The following is a 22,888-nucleotide window of genomic DNA, read 5'->3' as shown; positions in this document are numbered from 1 at the left end:
CATCTCTACATGTACATACTACCTCAATCAGCCTGACCAACCAGTGCCTGTATATAGCCTTGCTACTGTTATAGCCTCACTACTGTTATTTTCCACTGTCTTTTTACTGTTGTTTTTATTTCTTTACTTACCTATTGTTCACCTAATTACTTTTTTGCACTGTTGGTTAGAATCTGTATGTAAGCATTTCACTGTAAGGTCTACTACACCTGTTGTATTCAGTGCACGTGACAAATAAACTTAGATTTGATTTGATTTGTGGAAAAGTAGATTGTTGTATGGATTGTTACAATTGTGGTGGGAACCATGAAGCTACATCTTTGAAATGCCCGAAGAAGGCGAAAGAGAATGAGGGTGCCAGAGGCAGGGCTGTCTAGAGCATTTCATATCAAATTCAATTTTATTTGTCACATACACGTGTTTAGCAGATGTTATTGCAGGTGTAGCAAAATGCTTGTGTTTCTAGCTCCAGCAGTGAAGTAATATCTAACAAGTAATATCTAACAATACACACAATCTAAAGTAATGAAATTTACTTAAGAATATATCAATATTTGGATGAGCAATGTCAGAGCAGTATAGACTAATGTACAGTAGAATAGGACAAAATACAGTATATGCAAATGAGATGACTAATGCAAAATATGTAGACATTATTAAAGTGACTAGTGTTCCAATTATTAAAATGGCCAGTGCTTTCAAGTCTATGTATAGGGCAGCAGCCATTAATGTGCTAGTGATGGCTATTTAACAGTCTGATGGCCTTGAGATAGAAGCTGTCAATGTAGAGGCTGTCAAAAGAGTTGAAGGAACGAATTGTCTGGAGACTCCACGGTGTTGGATAGGCCTTCACTGCAGCCTGCAGAGTTTGCCTCTTATCAGCAGGATCCAGATACTGTATGTTACATATTAATTTTTAAGTAGGTGGTCTTTGTGGGTTTTTGGCAATGGTGATTAATAGCGGTGCCGGAGTGGAGAAGAAGTTCAGTAAGATTGCTGTCATTTTGTCTGCGGCAATGAGCTATAACAAGATCTGCGTTAGAACGGTTCCTGGGATTGAAAGATCTTTCAGTGGTGGAGTTATATGGAGTGCCACCCTCTCATTCCCCACAGCCTGAGAAGGGAGATATGGAATTTTGTTTCTTAAGAAGTGGGACTTATTTTTTATTTGTTTACGTTTCAGTTTGTGTGGAATAAGGTCCCAACTCCCCATTTTTGCCTGTACGGTTTCCTTTTTTCGCCCCAGGCCAGTTGGTGGCGGTAATGCACCATAAACGTTGGATGCCAACCGACGTTAAACCGCAACAAAGAAGGTTGCAAAGCCTGTTTACGCGGAAGTTGTTTCACACTCAAAGATGGCGGAAGAAGAGAACCCGCTTGCCGAATTTGAACAAATTGACTTTTTAAAAGATCGACATGTACGATTCTTTCAAAGATGTCTTCAAGTTTTACCAGAGAGATATTCATCATTAGAAACAAGCAGGTACATATGTTGGCATGAATAATTATCTCTTATTTTCATTTGACAACGTCTTCGCTAGCCAGAATGCTAATGAGTCACAGACGAGCCTGCCAGTGCCGCTGTCATCAGGCTAAAAGTGTTTTTTGTTAATTAACGTTAGCTAGCTATAGCATTTTCAGACAACATACTCAATATAAAAATTGCAACTAAACATTGGTGCTTTTTGCAATGCAACCAACTAAATTAGCTTGCAACCGTTAGGTACCTAACGTTAGGTACGTTTTATGAACATCCTATTATCTCGATAGTTAGATTTTAGCCTGACTGGCTAACTATCACATAGTTGGCCAACTTTAGATTTGATTCAGTTATGGTCACTACTATCCGTGATCCTTGGGACATCCCTGGCTTAAACACTAACCTCTACCCTAGCCGAGGAACGCTCAACTCCGTTCTCTTATATCGAGACGGATATAAATACATAGGTTTTTAATAAACGTAAATCATATACGACCGACTGTTTCCTTGTTGAGATAACATTATATTCCATTTTGGAGCAACAGCAATGAGCAAACAGTAGGTTGTATTTGATTAACGTATAATGACTCAAGACGGAGCCAGATATAAAAATAGTCTAACCAGAAAGTCTAACCAAAAAACCATCCTCCTACTACTGCTGGCCGTTGCAGATTCTACCATTACAATCCCAAAGTTGCAGGCTACACCAGGGTCGGCAACCTTTTCCATTTGGAGTGTCAATTTATCATACAATTTCTACGGATCTGCTGCCAGTTACGATTTTCATATGCACCTTTTCATGGTTAATAAAAATCTAAAAGTAATTTATATTTCCATTGCCAATAATGTAAAAGTAGCCTACATAAAGCCAACAAATAAAAACATTACAGCCTGCAGGTAGAAAATATCCTAATAAAAATAAAACACATTGGCTACACATGGCCTGTCTTCAATGAACTTCAAACATTCTATCAACTTGGTCCAACCTGAAGCTTGCTCTAACAAACTTGCAACATTGTATAAAATATCCTGGACCCTCAGAGTTTCCTGTGTCCTGAGCTCCGGACAGACATGGCTGTAGGCTATTTGTGCAAGGGTTGAGAAGTCATCAGGTAGGCCTATTTTATCAAGTTTCCACCAGATCAGAAAATTACCCTTTTTCCCTCTTTCAAATGGAGTTGTTATCAAAAGGGAGATAACTGGAAAGGTTTTTCAAATAGGCTACATTGAGGAACTATTGTCACTCTCAATGGATGTAAAAACAGACTTTGTTTACTTGCTGTTTGAGTAGAAAAAAAAAGTACTTTGAGAAGCTCCACAGTTCATTAGTGGCGGTGAGTTAACACTGTCAGATCCCCAAATGGGCACATTTATAGGCCTACATTTGCATGCAGGCCAGGTAGCCTAGGCCTAGTTCTATATGTAATCAGGTGCATGTACTTACTCACGAATGACAGGAGTGCTCCAAACCAAACACAATAAATTGACAAAACTTAAATGGAATGAAATGAACCAAAACTTGTTTCTCACAAGTGTAGCCTAGGTTGTGTGCTCTGCAAACAAAGTATCCACTCTGACAATGAGAACAGTAAAAGACTGTAATAATTATATTTTGAATGTATTAACAGAAATTATGGTAACCAAACAAACAAGAAATTATGAGAATTAACGGTAAATGTGCTGGTGTGCCCTCACTGCGGCCTCCACAATGGGTTATTCCACTGAGACGAGCATTTTTATTTTTTATTTATTTCACCTTTATTTAACCAGGTAGGCCAGTTGAGAACAAGTTCTCATTTGCAACTGCGACCTGGCCAAGATAAAGCATAGCAGTGTGAGCAGACAACACAGAGTTACACATGGAATAAACGATTAACAAGTCAATAACACAGTAGAAAACAAAGGGGGGAGTCTATATACAATGTGTGCAAAAGGCATGAGGAGGTAGGTGAATAATTACAATTTTGCAGATTAACACTGGAGTGATAAATGATCAGATGGTCATGTACAGGTAGAGATATTGGTGTGCAAAAGAGCAAGTAAATAAATAAAAACAGTATGGGGATGAGGTAGGTGAAAATGGGTGGGCTATTTACCAATAGACTATGTACAGCAGCAGCGATCGGTTAGCTGCTCAGATAGCTGAGCAATTGTGCCACAACAATTGTAATTTTTTTTGCAACTGCTCTACAAAAAAAGTTATTGCTCGATCAACAGCCTATTGACCAGACAGTTGACCAGTCGACTAAATGGGGTCAGCCCTAAATTCTACACTTTTTAATGAAATATGTTAATATTGTATCTGAGTGAGAATGTGGGGCCCCCTGGAGGTCAGGGACCCTGGGCACGTGCCAGGTCTGTATTCGGCCATGATTACTACAAGTTTAGACTTAATAGCTATATAAAAATGTTAGCTGACATGGCTAATTGAGTGACTGTCAGTGACTGACATAAACTGTTGATACACAACCACATTATGAAATTGCACCTGGTGTATTTTACTGTTCTTACACTCAATAGTAAGTTGTTTTTCTTTGGGTCGGGGCCCCCTAAGCGACCACTTATGTCACTTAACCCCAGGGACGGTTTCAGGCAAAAGGTTTAAGGTAGGGATGTCCAAAGGAATCTAGATAGCACAGACCCGATGGTGACTCTGTTGTTGGTAGAAAATCCTGCGACCAGTTATTAAAACTCTGCCTCAATATGAGAACTGAATTGAGCATTCCACAGCTACCCTAACCTTTTACCCTTACCTTAACCATTGTAAACGTCAACTTCAATGGGGTAGGGACGTCCCAGTGATCCATGTTAGCACTGACCATTCAGATATAGCTTGCTAGTTGGTGGCCATAGCTGCCATAGCTTGGTGGCTGTAGCTGGAGTTCTGCTATCATGCCAACTCCCTGCCACTCATTCTGCCATTGTCATGCCAACAACACAAACAGGTCTGGACTGGGACCAGGCTTAGTTGGTCATTTAAAAGCATAGATGCATAATACAGCACACATTATTAGTTTGTTTTTGAAAACCACTAATCAACCATCTATCTAAGTGTTGCACTTGGATAGTTTGGAGTCCTCTAGCTATCCAACTAACACATGGTGCTGGCTATCCAGCTGTCATCATGTAAAGTAACCACTCATATGATTTAGTTTTCAGTTCTTACCTCAAATATGCTGTGGCTAATTCTAATAGTATAATATTACCTGGTGAATAAATGTTTGTTTACCTTTGTCCCTCCCTGTCTAGGTTGACCATTGTGTTCTTTGCGCTCTCTGGTCTTGATGTCCTGGATTCTCTTAATGTAATAGACAAGCCCAGCTTGATTGAATGGGTCTACTCACTACAAGTCATTCCTACAGAAGACCGTAAGTGCTGCGTTGTAGATTATATTGTTTTTGGGGCATTCATGTTTCAATGGCCTTCAGGAGGCTTCCAAGCACGCACACGTAATTCACTTAATTTTGGTGGAACAGAAGAAGGGTGAACTTAACAGTCAGCTAAAACCAACTGAGTTTTTTTGTATCCCTTGGTAAACTGTTGGCTACTAAAAAGCAACCATTTAGCCTAGTCTTCTCTGGTTTAGGGGTTATTTGCTCTCTACTCTTAGATTATGTGCATAATACACTGTGCCAAGTACAGTCGATCAGTGTGAATTCTAGGGTCATTTAGCTATAACAGTGGACAGTATATTAAAGGTTTAGGTCATCCATATATCACATGTGTAAATCATACAGTACAACAATGCTACACATTACTCCCTGGATTTTCTGTTAACTGCTCTACAACAAAGCTTTCTTAGTGTCCATTAAGCTTTCTCTACCCGTAACCTTGTTCTGAACACCTCCAAAACAAAGGTCATGTGGTTTGGTAAGAAGAATGCTCCTCCTCCCACAGGTGTTATTACTACATCTGAGGGTTTAGAGCTTGAGGTAGTCACCTCATACAAGTACTTGGGAGTATGGCTAGATGGTGCACTGTCCTTCTCTCAGCACATATCAAAGCTGTAGGCTAAAGTTAAATCTAGACTTGGTTTCCTCTATCGTAACTCTATTGTAAAGCCAAACTAAACCTGACCATCCTACCCATGCTAGATTCCGGAGACATCATTTATAGATCGGCAGGGAAGGGTGCTCTCGAGCGGCTAGATGTTCTTTACCATTCGGCCATCAGATTTTCCACCAATACTCCTTATAGGACACATCACTGCACTCTATACTCCTGTGAACTGGTCATCTCTGTTAACCTGACGCAAGACCCACTAATTAATGCTTCTTTATAAAACCCCTCTTAAACCTCACTCCCCCCAATCTGGGATATCTTCTGCAGCCCTCATCCTCCACATAAACACCCGTCACATTCTGTTAAAGGTCCCCAAAGCGCGCACATCCCTGGGTCGCTCCTCTTTTCAGTTTGCTGCAGCTAGCGACTGGAACGAGCTGCAACAAACACTCAAACTGGACAGTTTTATCTCAATCTCTTCATTCAAAGACTTAATCATGGTGACTGTTACTGACAGTTGTGGCTGCTTTGTGTGATGTATTGTTGTCTCTACCTTCTTGTTCTTTGTGCTGTTGACTTTGCCCAATAATGTTTGTACCATGTTTTTGTGCTGCTAGTGCTACCATGTTGTGTTGCTACCATGCTGTTTTGTCATGTTTTGCTGTCTCAGGTCTCTCTTTATGTAGTGTTGTCTCTCTTGTTGTGATGTGTGTTTTGTCCTATATTTATATTGTATTTATTTTTTAATCCCAGGCCCCGTCCCCGCAGGAGGCCTTTTGGTAGGCCGTCATTGTAAATAAGAATTTGTTCTTAACTGACTTGCCTAGTTAAATAAAATAAAAATGTGTCAGACATTGATACAGGTTGTAGAAGCGCTCATATATACTAGAGTTTGCGAGGCATGTATTTGGCCAGCAGCCATACTTTTTCACTTGCCCCACCCAACATCCTGTAGTTTGCATTTTTTAAAGAGCTAACTCCTCTGGATGATGGGCCAACTCTGACCATCTGCTCAGTGCTCACTTTTTAAATTATTCAGGCGCTGAACGCAAATCAAATCTTATTGGTCACATACACATATTTAGCAGATGTTATTGCGGGTGTAGCGAAATGCTTGTGTTTCTAGCTCCAACACTGCAGTAGTATCTAACAATTCACAACAATACACACACGTCTAAAAGTAAAAGAATGTAATTAATTAATAAATATTACAACAAGCAATGTCGGAGGGGCATTGACTAAAATAGAGTAGAATAGAATACAGTATATACATATGAGATGAGTAAAGCAGTATGTAAACATTTATTTAAGTGACTAGTGTTCCATTATTAAGAACCTATTTGTCCATTGGACACAGAAAGCTACAAACATATGTTACTTGTCTGGCCTGCTAATATTCAGAGAATGACATCTCTCCTTTATAAAGCTGACCTTATAGCTACCCGCTAGATGGCAGCATTGCGCCTAGTTGAGTTGCCCTGCAGCAACAGACAATGACTTGTGTTTATGGAGTGTTATAAAATAGTATCAGAGTAGGAGTGCTGATCTAGGATCGCTTTATGAATATGGGATCTGATTTTAGAACAGTACACACAGAACCTATTTATGCATTAATTTCCTTAAATTTAATTTATTATTATTATTGAAGGTTTTTATTTTTTTTAGGTGGTAGATCAGCTTTAATATTGCAGATACAGTGGGGCAAAAAAGTATTGTCAGCCACCAATTGTGCAAGTTCTCCCACTTAAAAAGATGAGATGCCTGTAATTTTCATCATAGGTACACTTCAACTATGACAGACAAAATGAGGAAAAAAAATCCAGAAAATCACATTGTAGGATTTTTAATGAAATTATTTGCAAATTATGGTGGAAAATAAGTATTTGGTCAATAACAAAAGTTTATATCAATACTTTGTTATATACCCTTTGTTGGCAATGACAGAGGTCAAACGTTTTCTGTAAGTCTTCACAAGGTTTTCACACACTTGCTGGTATTTTGGCCCATTCCTCCATGCAGATCTCCTCTAGAGCAGTGATGTTTTGGGGCTGTTGCTGGGCAACACAGACTTTCAACTCCTTCCAAAGATTTTCTATGGTGTTGAGATCTGGAGACTGGCTAGGCCACTCCAGGACCTTGAAATGCTTCTAACGAAGCCACTCCTTTGTTGCCCGGGCGGTGTGTTTGGGATCATTGTCATGCTGAAAGACCCAGCCACGTTTCATCTTCAATGCCCTTGCTGATGGAAGGAGGTTTTCACTCAAAATCTCACGATACATGGCCCATTCATTCTTTCCTTTTCACGGATCAGTCGTCCTGGTCCCTTTGCAGAAAAACAGCCCCAATGCATGATGTTTCCAACCCCATGCTTCACAGTAGGTATGGTGTTCTTTGGATGCAACTCAGCATTCTTTGTCCTCCAAACACGACGAGTTGAGTTTTTACCAAAAAGTTATATTTTGGTTTCATCTGACCATATGACATTCTCCCAATCTTCTTCTGGATCATCCAAATGCTCTCTAGCAAACTTCAGATGGGCCTGGACATGTACTGGCTTAAGCAGGGGGACACGTCTGGCACTGCAGGATTTGAGTCCCTGGCGGCGTAGTGTGTTACTGATGGTAGGCTTTGTTACTTTGGTCCCAGCTCTCTGCAGGTCATTCACTAGGTACCCCCGTGTGGTTCTGGGATTTTTGCTCACCGTTCTTGTGATCATTTTGACCCCACGGGGTGAGATCTTGCGTGGAGCCCCAGATCGAGGGAGATTATCAGTGGTCTTGTATGTCTTCCATTTCCTAATAATTGCTCCCACAGTTGATTTCTTCAAACCAAGCTGCTTACCTATTGCAGATTCAGTCTTCCCAGCCTGGTGCAGATCTACAATTTTGTTTCTGGTGTCCTTTGACAGGTCTTTGGTCTTGGCCATAGTGGAGTTTGGAGTGTGACTGTTTGAGGTTGTGGACAGGTGTCTTTTATACTGATAACAAGTTCAAACAGGTGCCATTAATACAGGTAACGAGTGGAGGACAGAGGAGCCTCTTAAAGAAGAAGTTACAGGTCTGTGAGAGCCAGAAAACTTGCTTGTTTGTAGGTGACCAAATACTTATTTTCCACCATAATTTGCAAATAAATTCATAAAAAATCCTACAATGTGATTTTCTGGAATTATTTTTCTCATTTTGTCTGTCATAGTTGAAGTGTACCTATGATGAAAATTACAGGCCTCTCTCATCTTTTTAAGTGGGAGAACTTGCACAATTGGTGGCTGACTAAATACTTTTTTGCCCCACTGTAGATGGTGGCTTCCATAAATGCAATTGTCTGCATCATTTCCAATCCCCTCCCCCCCATATATTTTTGTGTGTGTACACACACAGTACCAGTCAAATGTCGACACACCTACTCATTTCAGGTTTGTCTTTATTTTCTACATTGTAGAATAATAGTGAAGACATCAAAACTATGAAATAACACATCGAAGCATGTAGTAACCAAAAAAGTGACAAATCGAAATATATTTTATATTTGCTTTGATGACATCTTTGTACACTCTTGGCATTCTCTCAACTGGATACATGAGGAATGCTTTTCCAACGGTCTTGAAGGAGTTCCCACATATGCTGAGCACTTGTTGGCTGCTTTTCCTTCACTCTACGTTCCAACTCATCCCAAACTATCTCAATTGAGTTGAGGTCGGGTGATTGTGGAGACCAGGTCATCTGATGCAGCATTCCATCACTCTCCTTCTTGATCAAATAGTCCTTACACAGACTGGAGGTGTGTTTTGGGTCATTGTCCTGTTGAAAACAAATTATAGTCCCACTGGAATTCTAAATAAATCACTGACAGTGTCACCAGTAAAGCACCACCACACCTCCTCCATGCTTCACGGTGGGAACCACATATGCGGAGATCATCCGTTCGCCTACTCTGGCTCTCACAAAGACACGACAGTTGGAACCAAAAATCTCAAATTTGGGATCATCAGACCAAAGGACATATTTCCACCGGTCTAATGTCCATTGCTTGTGTTTCTTGGCCCAAGCAAGTCTCTTATTATTGGTGTCTTTTAGTAGTGGTTTCTTTGCAGCAATTTGATCATGAAGGCCTGATTCACACAGTCCCCTCTGAACAGTTGATGTTGAGATGTGTCTGTTATTTGAACTTTGAAGCATTTCTTTTGGCTGCAATCTGAGGTGCAGTTTATTCTAATGAACTTATTCTCTGCAGAAGAGGTAATTCTGGGTCTTCCTTTCCTGTGGCGGTCCTCATGAGAGCTAGTTTCATCCCTTGATGGTTTTTGCGACTATTCTTGAAGAAACTTTCAATGTTCTTGAAATGTTCCGTATTGACTGACCGTCATGTCTTAAAGTAATGATGGACTGTCGTTTCTCTGCTTATTTGAGCTGTTTTTGCCATAATATGGACTTGATCTTTTACCAAGTAGGGCTATCTTCTGTATACCTCCCCTACCTTGTGACAACACAACTGATTGGCTCAATAAGAATGAAATACATTCCACAAATGAACTTTTAACAAGGAACACCTGTTAATTGAAATTTATTCAAGGTGACTACTCATGAAGCTGGTTGAGACTGCTAAGAGTGTGCAAAGCTGTCATCAAGGCAAAGGGTGGCTCCTTTAAAGAATATAACATATATTGTGATTTGTTTAACACTTTTTTGGTTACTACATGATTCCATATGTATTATTTCATAGTTTTGATGTCTTCACTATTATTCTACAATGTAGAAGATTGTAAAGAAATAGAACCCCTGGAATGAGTAGGTGTGTCCAAACTTTTGACTGCTACTGTATATTGTTCTTTATTATTTTCCCCTAACTCTACCACCACTCCCCTAATTGAAGTAAATTAATGAACAACCACTTAGGCTTCTACTTCCAGCTTATACATACAATATACATTTTACTGAGACAGTATTTTTTACAATAATTATCTTTTGTTTGTTTTTGAGGTCCCATCCTTCAGCTAAACCCCTCCCATCTATCTCTGAATATTTGCCATATATTTTTCAACTGTGTTGTTTCGCAAAAGTTCTGAACAATTCTATTCTCATAGTTTCAACAGATACACATTTTTGCCAAAAGTGTTATTATATTATTGATCAATATGATTTTTTAAAAATCACCCAGCAGTGCTATTTGCAGAGTTAGCTCCAGGTAAATGTTGCAATTCTTCAGCCATTTCTGAACCTGCATCCAAAAACAAGCTGCATATGGACAGTACCAAAACAAATGATCTAATGATTCTGTCTCTTCGCAGCGAAACCTGCAGATCTGGGATGGTTGTATCCCCCCCATATATATAACATTCTATTGGTTGCAAGAATTTTGTATAATTATTTTTAATTGGAGAAACTCAAAAGTTTTGAATCGAGCATCGTTTTGTTTATCAGTTAAAACTAATGTGCCATGGAATCGGTACATCAAATCTTTTCCCAGCTATTTTTCAGTCTATATGGTCCTTAAATGAAACTGGTATACTTTTTATTTATCCCAATTTGCTTTCACCAATTTGGTCTTTAATGCAGAGCTGACAGACAAGTTCCTTACTTTCTCCCCCTTCCACTTGCCTCCATTTTTGTGGTAATCCTGCAGTTAGTTGGTTGTAATTTTGAGTAGAGCAAACATTTCCATATCATTTTTCGTTAGCTGCATGTATGACAACTTCACCAGTCCTATTTATGATATAATTTACAAAGGTTATACCATTTAAAATATAAATAAATACGAATATTGTTTTTTTTATTATCAATTAGTATATTTGAGTTTAACCATACTATTTGTTGTAGTATTTGTTCTCCTTTTTGGTGGATTAAACTGAAATTGCAACCAACTTTCTATGGCTTGTTTTAATAACGATATTCTGGAGATTTCATTTTAAAATAACTGAAAGTGATAGGTTGTAATCTGAATAAAGGGAAAAAAAGCTCATCTTGAACATGGGGTGAGACTTTCTTACTAATCTGCTAGAGTAACCAGTTCGGATTAAAGTATACGCCTTGAGTGAGAATTCTAATGCTTTAATATTTAATCATTTCTGCCCTCCAAGTTCATATTCATTATATAAATAGGCCTGTTTAATTTTGTCTGGCTTGTCGTATCGTATAAAATATTTTTTTGCTCATATAATTTCAAAAGCAAGATGCTAGGTGTAAACAGGGCCATAGTTAAACTGCAGTATGATTAAGGAGTTAATAGGGGTGATCTTTCCATTTTTATGTCGTCTGGCATTACCATTGTTTCTCATACAACAAAATCCAATTCAAATATTTTGTGTGCCCCCCCCAGAATCCAATTTAGGACGTTGTGGATTTCGAGGGTCATCACACATTGGAGTTCCATACAGCACCTCCAAGGTATTGATCTTGAAACACATCCTTGTTCAATGTATTGATTAAGTGGTTGCCATTAAAGGGATAGTTTGAAATGTTTTGCAATATAGCCCTTGATCTACTTCCCTAGAGTCAGATGAATTTGTGGATACCATTTATGCGTACAGAATGAAGGAAGTTAGAGGTAGTTTCATGAGCCAATTCTAACTAGTGTTAGTGCAATGACTGGAAGTCTTCGGGATCAGCTAGCATGCTACCCTTTAAATGTCTTTGGCTGTGTTGACACAGGCACCCCAATCTGGTATTTTGCCCAATGATTGACATTAGTGCTAATCTGATTGGTCCAAAAATGGAAAAAAATTCTGAATTGGGCTGTCTGTGTAACACAGCCAATATAAGCTAGCTGATTCAATCAATTTGCCTCCCCAGGGCCCAGGAGTATCCCACCCGTATGACAGTGGCCATGTGGCCATGACGTACACTGGCCTGGCCTGCCTGGTCCTACTGGGGGACGACCTGAGTCGTGTCAATAAGGAGGCCTGTCTGATGGGCCTGAAAGCCCTGCAGCTGGAGGATGGAAGGTAAACACTCAGTCACTCTCCTCTGTCTTTACCATATCTACTAACAATGACTTAGTGTTTTTCTTTCTTCCTGGTAGTGCCTTGAGCAAGTCACTTAACATACACAATTGCTCCAGGGGCACAGTGCCTGATCCAATGCTTCCAACCCAATGAGGGGTGGGTGTTAGGTTGTGAGCATAATGACACATATCTGTTTCTTGTCCAAGAACACATTTCTGTTGTTCTTGGACAAGTATTCTTCTGAGTTTTTGGTCATTTATAGGTCTTTGTGCTTCATGTGAAAGGAGACCCTGTTTAACCATGTCAATGGGGGTGACCACTGTGTCAGACAGATCACGCGTCTTGTTTGAAAGTATTGTTCTGAGAGGATTTAACCAGTAAAACACTTTGACACATCACACCTCATCCTTACTAGTAGGAAAAAAAGCAATTTAACATCTGCCGCGATGTCTGATTCCAGTTTCTATGCGGTCCCAGAGGGAAGTGAAAATGACATGAGGTTTGTGTACTGCGCAGCATGCATCTGCTACATGCTCGATGACTGGTCAGGCATGGACATCAAGAAGGCCATCGACTACATCAGGGGAAGTATGGTAAGTCAGCTGTTTCACTTAGTCTCTGTCATCAAGCGTCCTGCAGCCCTGAGCCTTGTCAGTATTCTCTAGAAGGGTTCAATCCTCAACCGCTGACCTCTTCCTACTAAATGTACTCTCAAATACTCTAATCTACTTGCTAGATTGTAAAACTGTGTTTTAAACCGACATTGGTTTAACACAGTGTTTATTTCTCGTATCATAGACATGTCAGAGAGGTAGGTCTAGGTTAAACAGCTCATCTTGAAGGTGCATTGGAATCAAAGGGCCCTCACCTGTTAACAGCCTGACTTTAACAACCCTCTCTACAGTCCACGACTTCAGAGAGAAACAAACAGTTCACACAGAATTCACCCCAACACAAAATGTCTGAGGGTTTTGTTACCATCCTGTCTTCATTCTCCCCTCTGCAAGTCACAGGGGGCTGGCCAGACGGGGGTCAGGAGAGCAGGCACTACTGGATCCTGCTGGGTCTAATGATAGTGATGGTCTCCCCTGTGACCTCCCCTGTGATTTCCCCCCCTTCGTTCCTATGTAATCCAACAGAAGATGATATAATCCAGTCTACAGTTCACAGGGCAGGCAGCGGTATTCCTGTTTAGGTGGCTGTAGTGAATAACACTGAGCTGTGGTGTGTGTGTTGTTTGGCCCATGCTGTTGGCTGGTTTTTAAGAGGACTCCGAGGTTATTCTCAGATGCCTATAAATAGAGGATATGATCCCACGGGAGGAAAGGCCTTTACCGCACTCTAATCCTCTTTGGTTGGATTTTATCTCCTGGGGCATGGAGCTCCAGTAAACCTCACTACCTTCAAAATTGTTACTTCCTCATTGTTATTGTCCCCGAAGCTGGTCTGTCTCATCAAGTGTGTGTATGAAGTGTGGTTTCATACGGTATGCAAGCAGCACTGTTGAAATGGATTGCTCCAACGTGGTTAATTGAGCATCTTGTTTCCTGATCTCTCTTTACATCATAGATCACATCTGTCACACCACACTTGATCTGAAAGTTATTACATGGTTTCAGTGATGGCTATCCATCCCTCACATGGTCTTTGGTGCTATGTTTGTCTAATAGAATGTTGTTTCTGCTTCCTTAGTCGTATGACAATGGCATTGGCCAGGGGGCTGGATTGGAATCGCATGGTGAGTATGACATGCAGCACTTGAGATTGATGGATATTATGGTTCTAGAAAGGGATTAGCCATTAGTCCAAAACCATATTAGAACAAATGTCCTTTTTAAAAACATTTTGTTATCACTTTGCTACTATTTTTCCCAAGTATGTGGTACATTTTCACAACTCTTAGTACAAAACTCCAAAACTGGTCACATAACTTGTAACACAGCCAGTCTTTCATTCAAAACCTGTCATGGTGCATTCATTTGGATTGTAAACCACACAACCATTGATTCAAAATGTTAGTTGATTGTGATATGTAATGAGAACATTGGTTACGCAACAAAATAATACACTATATTTACAAAAGTATGTGAACAACCCTTTCAATTTGTGGATTAGGCTATTTCGGCCATACCCGTTGGTTGCTGACAGGTGTATTACATTGAGCACACAGCCATGCAATCTCCATAGACAAACATTGGCAGTCAAATGGCCTTACTGAAGAGATCAGACTTTCAACATGGCACCGTCATAGGATGCCACTTTTCCAACAGGTCAGGTGGTCAAATTTCTGTCCTGCTACAGCTGCCCTGGTCAACTGTGAGTGCTGTTATTGTGAACTGGAAACGTCTAGGAGCAACAACGGCTCAGCCACAAAGTGGTAGGCCACACAAGCTTTGTGGCAACAGTTTGGGGAAGGCCCTTTCCTGTTTCAGCATGACAATGCCCCCGTGCACAAAGTGAGGTCCATACTGAAATGGTTTGTCGAGATCGGTGTTGAAGAACTTGACTAGCCTGCACAGAGCCCTGTCTCAATACCATCTCAAACACCTTTGGGAAGAATTAGAACGCTGTCTGCGAGCCAGGCCTAATCGCCCAACATCAGTGCCCGACCTCACTAATGCTCTTGTGGCTGAATGGAAAGAAGTGTTTCAACATCTAATGGAAAGCCTTCCCAGAAGAGTGGAGGCTGTTATAGCAGCAAAGGCGGGACCAGCTTCGTATTAATGGCCGTGATTTTGGAATGAGATGTTCGACGAGCACATACTTTTGATCATGTAGTGTATCTTTTCGATGTAGTCGTTTTAACTACTAGTTAATCCGGTAGCAAACAATTTAAGATACGTGTTTTTAAATCGCCCTTAGAAGTGCTGAAGTTAGGCTTCCCGAGTGGCGCAGCAGTCTAAGGCACTGCCTCGTAGTGTTGTGTCATAACCGGCCGTGACCGGGAGTCCCATAGTGCACAATTGGCCCAGCATCGTCTGAGTTAGGGGAGGGTTTGGCTGGGGGGGATTTTCTTGGCTCATCGCGCTCTTGCGACTCCTTGTGGCGGTGCGGCTGTCTTCCGGGTTAAACAAACTGGTGTTAAAAAGCGTGGTTTGGCAGGTCATTTTTCGGAGGACGCATGACTCAACCTTCGCCTCACCCGACCCCGTTGGGGAGTTGCAGCGATGACACAAGATCGTAATCCCGAAATTGGGGAGAAAAAGCGGAGCCGTTATTTGGCCAGGTTGAATCCCGCTTCATCAACAAAGATATACTTGTGATTCATGATTCACAGCAGCATTAAGCACCATCACCCTCTAAAACGACCCTCCGGTCGTTGTTTCCCTCAAAAGGCACCAGGTAAATGTCTTTCTTAGATACCTGGTACTTCTTCATAAGGCGTTGCGATTGTTGTTAGGCTGATGGATGCCACATTGGCAAAGGTGTCATCGTTCTCCTCAAAGACGTGTTTTATTTCAGACAGACGTATGTCATTTCTGGCCCTCACCATTTCCACCACTGCCCACTCCTGCTGGTTGGTCAGCACATGGCCACGCCATTGTGAAAGGCAGTTACTTAATATGAAAGGTATTTCTATATGAAACACTGATTAGGTTTGATGAAAAAATGGCTGTGTGATTTTGTGTGTTGTACTTAGTCAATTGAAAATGTGCTTAAAAAGTTTTGGGGGTGGGGGGGATACATTTTTTTTTTTTAATGATATGTTTGGAGTTTTGTACTAAGAGTTTTGACATTTTATCACATGCTTGTGAAAATAATACCAAAACGAATTCCTGACAATGAAACCCTATTATTCCAGGGAAACCCTCAGGCTTAGCTAAGCTACTGCTGGGAGAGATTTGCGTAATGAAACCATGGCACGTTACACAAAGCATTTCTATCAGTTCAACTCAAGTAATACATTTTTTTTTTAAAGTGGAAATTATAGCATTTTATTCAACCCTGGATGCAAACTGTACAATTTTTAGGGGGGAAATGGCTTGATTATTCGTATTATCCCAAATAGGTAGGTACACACATTCCTCTTAACTATCTGCAGAGTGCAAGGTCCTCCCACAGAGCTGTTCCCCGGGCCTCTGCATCTCCCCCCACAATTACAGCTCTGCAGTTGATAAGAAGGTTCTGATGCTGATGTTGTGACAGTTGAAACTGGTGATGGATAGTGGCGCTGTGCCGGTGGCTTATAAACCCTGTCATTAAGCATTCTGTCTGCCAGGTGGGTCCACGTTCTGTGCCGTCGCAGCCCTGAGTCTGATGGGCAAATTAGAGGAGATGTTCAGCCAGCGCGAGCTGAACAGGATACGCCGCTGGTGCATGATGAGACAGCAGAACGGCTTCCAAGGCCGCCCCAACAAGCCCGTCGACACGTGCTACTCCTTCTGGGTGGGCGCCACACTGGAGGTAACAGGAACTATGCTGGAACCTCCGCATACATACCAGCATACCATTACAGTCCATTAACGTTGCTCTATTATCGAAGCGTCCAGTCCATTAATAAAATATGTTGGTAGTATGCTGTGATGTACATGTAGCAGCCCATACTCCCCTTATGTTAAAAACCTTTTTGGAGTGATGCAGTTCAATGTGTGCCAGTGCTGTTACGGATGGTCCGCCCCCCAATAACGGTGTTGTTCATAATGTCATAAATAACAAGAAAGGTGCATGCCATGCATCCAATGGGACTGGGTGGCATTAGCATACGGTCTGGGAGCTCTCACTAAAGTGTCAGTAATCGAGACAGTGATGGCGAGTTTAGCCAACTGTCACTGTGCAATGTTTATGGAACAGTGGAACAGGAGACAGTCAGGAATAGACCTGAGTCTTGAGAAATGGGCTCTGGATACATACAGTGAGTGTACAAAACATTGAGTTGCACCCCTCCCCCCACCCTCAGAACAGCCTCAATTTGTCGGCGCATTGATTCTACAAGGTGTCAAGCGTTCCATGGGGATGCTGGCCCATATGGACTCCAATGCTTCCCGCAGTGGTCAAGTTGGCTGAATGTCCTTTGGGTGGTTGACAATTCTTGATACACACAGGAAACTGTTTAGCGTGATAAACCCAGCAGAATTGCAGTCCTTCACACACTTTGTTGTGTCTACACTTGACCCTTATAATCCTAAATCTAACCTATCCCATTCTCAGCTCCTAGACGTCTTTCAGTATACTAATTTCGAGAAGAACCGGAACTACATCTTGTCCACTCAGGACCGTTTGGTGGGCGGCTTCGCTAAGTGGCCAGACAGTCACCCAGGTAAGGTTACAGGTGTGGAGAGGGTGGGAGGGAGTGTTGGCCTTGTTAGTGGAAACCTCTCCGTAAGCCAACACGCAGGTGGCTGGGATGTCTAATTGATGAGGTTATTGTCCAGAACGAGCCCTCAGGACACAGCAGAGGAACAGGCCTCACAAAACAGGAACTGTTTGCTTCTCAGGCCATGGAGAAAGAGAATGTAGAGAACAATAAGACAAAACTGTTATGCAAAATGATTGTGAGTGCATACAGTGTAGTCTAATAGTTGTTTTAAAATAATTTTGTCCCACCAGTGTGTATGTAGTATTTCATAGTTTGTATGTTGATTGTCTTTAAAGTCCCAAATGCAGTTAAAAGATATTGTACACCGAAGGACTAAACAGAAAATCTTCGTCATCATTGAAGTACACATTAATTATTTTAAAAACATTTCCACAGGACCTTGAGTCATAATTCATGTTGAAATGGCTCTTTTAATTGATTTGGATGTCTGCTTCCAAGCTGTTGTCTTTTCATTATAATTCAATAATGGTATATTTTACAATGCCTGGAAGGCTTTTAGTAGGGTCCCACGGGAGATGGATCATGGTGCATTATTTATGCTCCCTTAAAGGGCCAGTCCAACAACAATGCATCCATTGACTGTTGTAGTTGTTGTTATTACTTCAAAGACTGCAATTTAGGTCAATTTTGTATGTACTGTTCTTCTCTCAGGTAATGTGTACCAACCTATTCATAGGTTCCTAAGAAAAGAGAAATCTTGAAAAATTTAGGATTACTATTTAAAATCACATTAGAAGTTCTATAGAGTAGAAGACTTATCAAAAGACAAAGTATGGAAAAGTGTTGTTTGACTTGACATATAAACTAAACAAAAATATAAACACAACATGCAACAATTTCATTGATTTTACTGAGTTACAGTTCGTATGAGGAAATCAGTTAATTGAAATAAAGTAATTAGGCCCTAATATATGGATTTGACATGACTGGAAATACAGATATGCATCTGTTGGTCACACAATGGGCATCTGGATCTCGTCACAGTATTTTGGTACATTTAAATTGCCATCTATAAAATGCGTTTGTGTTTTGTCTGTGGCTTATGCCTGCCCATACCATAACCCCACCGCCAACATGGGGCACTCTGTTCACAACGTTGACATCAGCAAATCACTCGCCCACACAATGCCATACACGTAGTCTGCAGTTGTGAGGCCCGTTGGACGTATTGACAAATTCTCTAAAACGATGTTGACTTATGGTGTAGAAATTTAACATTCAATTCTCTGGCAACAGCTCTGGTGGACACTCCTGCCGTCAGTATTCCAACTTGAGAATTCTGAGGCATTGTGTTGTGTGACGAAACTGCACATTTTAGAGTGGCCATTTATTGTCCCCAGCACAAGGTGCAGCTGTTTAATCAGCTTCTTGATATGCCACACCTGTCAGGTGGATGGATTATATTGACAAAGGAGAAATGTTAATTAACAGGGATGTAAACAAATTTCAGCACAAAATGTGAGCGAAATAAACATTTTGTGCACATGGAAAATTTCTGGGATCTTTTATTTCAGCGCATGAAACATGGGAGCAACACTACATGCTGCGTTAATTTTTTTGGTCAGTGTAATTGGGAACAGACAGCCAGATGTATTGACAACCTGCGAATTATCATGTCAAGATCTGTTTTATTTATAAGCGTGTAGTCAGTCCATCGTGACGGGTTGATGTATGCCATTTTAACCTGTTTTGGTAGCATGTTATATGATCTCTATTATTTACTTCATGGTATTTTATGTACGGCAAATGTAAGGTTGTTAAAGGTGCTGTGTGGAACTGGTTTTCTATGTGATTTAAAAGCCCATGGCCACGTTCCAGGCTGACTACATTGCAGACACCTGCCATATGTCACAATGCCTGGATAGGTGTTTAACATATCTTGCTAACCACATAATTTGGGCTCCCGAATGGCGCAGATTGTCTAAGGCACTGCAGACACCCTTGTTCGAATCCAGGCTGTATCACAACTGGCTGTGATTGGGGGTCCCATAGGGCTGCGCACAATTGGCCCAGCGTCGTCTGGGTTTGGCCGGTGTAGGCTGTCATTGTAAATAAGAATTTGTTATTAACTGACTTGCCTAGTTAAATACATGTTTTAAAAATCATATGATATAGCAATCTGATGTCCAACTGGGCAGTCGGTGATGTGGAACGACATGAAATGGACCTGGAACGCGACCAAAGCCACAGTCCCTTTTAAAGTGGCAGGTGCTGAGGCGTGTCACTTGGCTGACCTACTTTCCTCCTCTCTCCCGTCTGTTCCAGACCCACTGCACGCCTACTTCGGGATCTGTGGCCTGTCTCTGATAGGAGAGGCCAACCTGCGGCGAGTTCACCCCGCCCTAAACGTGAGCCAGAGGGCCTTTGAGTATCTGCAGCATCTGCACCGGACGTGGAGAGGCACCTGCACCTGACGGCCAAACCCCTGTGCCCTGCCCCAGCCTCCAAGCACTACCACAGCCCCTAAGCCATGCACAGCCCCCCAATTTACCTTAGCAATAGAAACAATAGTGGGTACACAAAGGACACAGTCCCACTGAAATGGTTGGGAGAGGTGAATAAATAAATGATCGGGTCCATCAATTATTGAGAGCAAACTGGCGGAGTAGACGCTCAGGCCGGGAGAGAGCTCATTCTGCTTAGTGTCACATGAGCCAGATTCAGTGTTAGCTGTTTTTGCCTGATGTGTTGACTTCCCTTCCTCTGAGACATGTTCTTTAAAAGACTGAACTTCTAGCTGCTAGATCAGGGATGGGCAACTGGGGATGTGCACCCTTGTTTGTAAGCCCACGGATCAATTTCCCAAAATATTATTTTTAAGTAAAAAATGATGGAACTCAGTTGGGGTTTTAACTTGATGTTGAGGGTTAGAATAGTAGAATACACAAGGTCAAATTTCTACATTTGGTTGTGCATCAAAGTTTTTCCTCTTATGTCAGTCACTGAATTAGCCCATGCCAGCTAACACTTGTAAGATTGGTAAATTAGCTGGCTAAACTATCTAACTTGGTCAAATTACAGACCGTGGGACCCCTGTTGATTTTCTTAGTCATCCTCAATCCGATATCATATTCGAAACTGCTAATATTTCTCTCTACTCTATGGCAAATGAGTAGAATTGCAAGAAATGTGTTAGAAAATTGTTAAGTCTTATCTCCGCCCCATGGCAAAATGTGTAGAATTGAGTAAAATGTAACTCTAAAACAAATTATCGCCGCTGTCAATACAGGGGGGCCTCTAAGATGTTTTGCTTGAAACAGCATTTCACTTAGGGGCCCCAAATGGTTAGGGCCAGCTCTGACTACATGTTGAGGTATGGAAGTATGTATGCAGACCCGCGAGCCACTGCAGCCCTTCATGATGAGTTCAGATTATTTGTGGAACCCCCACCCCCATCAAAGTTGCCCATCCCTGAGCTTGATTCACTAGGTTTGTATTCTCAAAAGATCTCAGAACATTTGAATTCATTTTACTGACTTTTTGCCTCTGTGTGTTCTTTGGTCAAAATGTTCTTGTCGAAAACCAACATGGTCGCTACACCAATCAAGCCTCTTGTATTTATCCAGGATCAGTGTGTTTTTAGCAACTGTATTTTGTTAACCTGTGTAGGTGGCTCCAGATATATTAACCGGTGTAGGTGGCTCCAGACATATTTTCGGGTTATGGCAGTGTGCTGTGCTCCTCAAAGCTGCCAAGTTCCTCAGACTTAATTCCCTTCTCTGAAATGTGCCTCACACAGCAGACTCTGGGCTCTCTAACCTGGGAGGGTCCTTAATAACTGTATGGACTTGCCTGTCACTGCAGATGAGTGTTATTGAGTCAAAATACACATGAATGTTTGCCTCGACATGAACAACTATATAGAAATAAGTGAAATTGAATTTATTTTTTCTATACTTTATAGAAATATTGAGTGTAGATAATATATAAATATCAATGTCATCTCTATCATGCAAGTGCTCAAAATCTAATCGTTGCTATTTCAGTGAGATAGGAGGATTTGATATGCAATGTTGATATGTGAAATAAATAATAGCATATTGTCTTTATCATGTCAAATCAACTAAACATGTGCTAAAACTGGCTTGGCAGTGCATATTTATGTGAAATGAATAAAAATGCCTAACTTTTCTTTGGTTCAGTGTGAGTTAGTAACCCGTTAATGTTTCTGTGAAAATGAACAGTTAAATGTCATTATTGTCAGAGTTATGTCTAAAATCTAATTGAGGATATTGACCCTTTTCTGCTATAAAATGTATACAGCTTCCGACCTTTCATGTGACATCACATAAATCATATCACTAGCCCTAGGAGTACTTTACTTAGGTTACATAATAGCATCTGTTTTTTCCCCGTGAAATCTAGTAGTTAAAGATAAATGACCGTTTTTTTCCTATTCTTTGCTCATTCCAGTGGCATACATGGTCCATAATGTGGCCTTGTTGTGCACGGTTACTTCCAGAAGGGACCACACTGTTTTCTGGTGGCATTGGGTGTATGACATGGGCCTTCAAAGACCCACCCATTTATGTTTTTCTACCATGTGTCCAATGAGGTGAAATCCGCGTGAAGCTGCCATCTGGTGACAACGACGCCATGCATGGAACAAGTGGCATCGCCAGCAATTACGCACAACTTAATCCTCTCAACCACCGACCTATCCAATAGAATTCACATATTCATCATAAAACAGTTGTCTTAATAGGTGGTATTCGTTACAGAACGAAATAATGTTGATTTTAAGGGATATGCTGGGAAGACCAGAATAAACTTGCCTATAATGTATATTGTTGCAAAAACTGTTAAATAAATAACAGAATAACGTATAAACTATCAGGCAGAAAGGCATGTTTTCAGATCGTCTAGAAACATAATTAGGCTGAACTAGTATATTTATAGGCATAGCATGCATACATGAACGCACTGTTTCATTCGACTCCAATGAATTCCATAGTTTTATTTCGTAATCAATTCTATTCCCAAACATAAGAGATTATTTTCTGTAATTTAAAAATAGCCATACTCTATTCATTGCTGTGTGAGTAGGCTTGGGTTATATCTGAAGAAATACAAAGGGCTCAGTTGGAGACATCGCCGATGATGCTGCAGATGCCTAAACTGCGCGGGCAAGCGCACGTCTGAGATGTACAGT

General features: G+C 41.0%; 1 protein-coding gene across 1 annotated transcript; it reads left to right on the top strand.

The window, feature by feature from the left end:
• The first annotated feature begins 1,326 nt into the window (after positions 1-1,326).
• Positions 1,327-21,867, top strand: LOC112246764 (geranylgeranyl transferase type-1 subunit beta). The gene is made up of 9 exons (XM_024415297.2): positions 1,327-1,483; positions 4,730-4,848; positions 11,795-11,862; positions 12,268-12,419; positions 12,880-13,012; positions 14,112-14,157; positions 16,639-16,823; positions 17,568-17,676; positions 20,002-21,867. The coding sequence occupies exons 1-9, from the start codon at positions 1,356-1,358 to the stop codon at positions 20,148-20,150; spliced, it is 1,089 nt and encodes a 362-aa protein (XP_024271065.1). The 5' UTR covers positions 1,327-1,355; the 3' UTR covers positions 20,151-21,867.
• Positions 21,868-22,888: the final 1,021 nt, after the last annotated feature.

Source organism: Oncorhynchus tshawytscha, linkage group LG04 (genome assembly GCF_018296145.1).
Source record: "Oncorhynchus tshawytscha isolate Ot180627B linkage group LG04, Otsh_v2.0, whole genome shotgun sequence".
NCBI lineage: Eukaryota > Metazoa > Chordata > Actinopteri > Salmoniformes > Salmonidae > Oncorhynchus > Oncorhynchus tshawytscha.
Note: the sequence above shows the minus strand (reverse complement) of the source record. Positions and strands in the feature narration are given on the sequence as shown.

Bases quoted from the DNA above. Each gene is read 5' to 3' on its own strand.
- LOC112246764 (XM_024415297.2), top strand. From the start codon at position 1,356: ATGGCGGAAGAAGAGAACCCGCTTGCCGAATTTGAACAAATTGACTTT. The intron at 11,863-12,267 runs GTATTGATCTTG...TTGCCTCCCCAG, and splicing joins TTCCATACAGCACCTCCAAG to GGCCCAGGAGTATCCCACCC. The intron at 13,013-14,111 runs GTAAGTCAGCTG...CTGCTTCCTTAG, and splicing joins ACTACATCAGGGGAAGTATG to TCGTATGACAATGGCATTGG.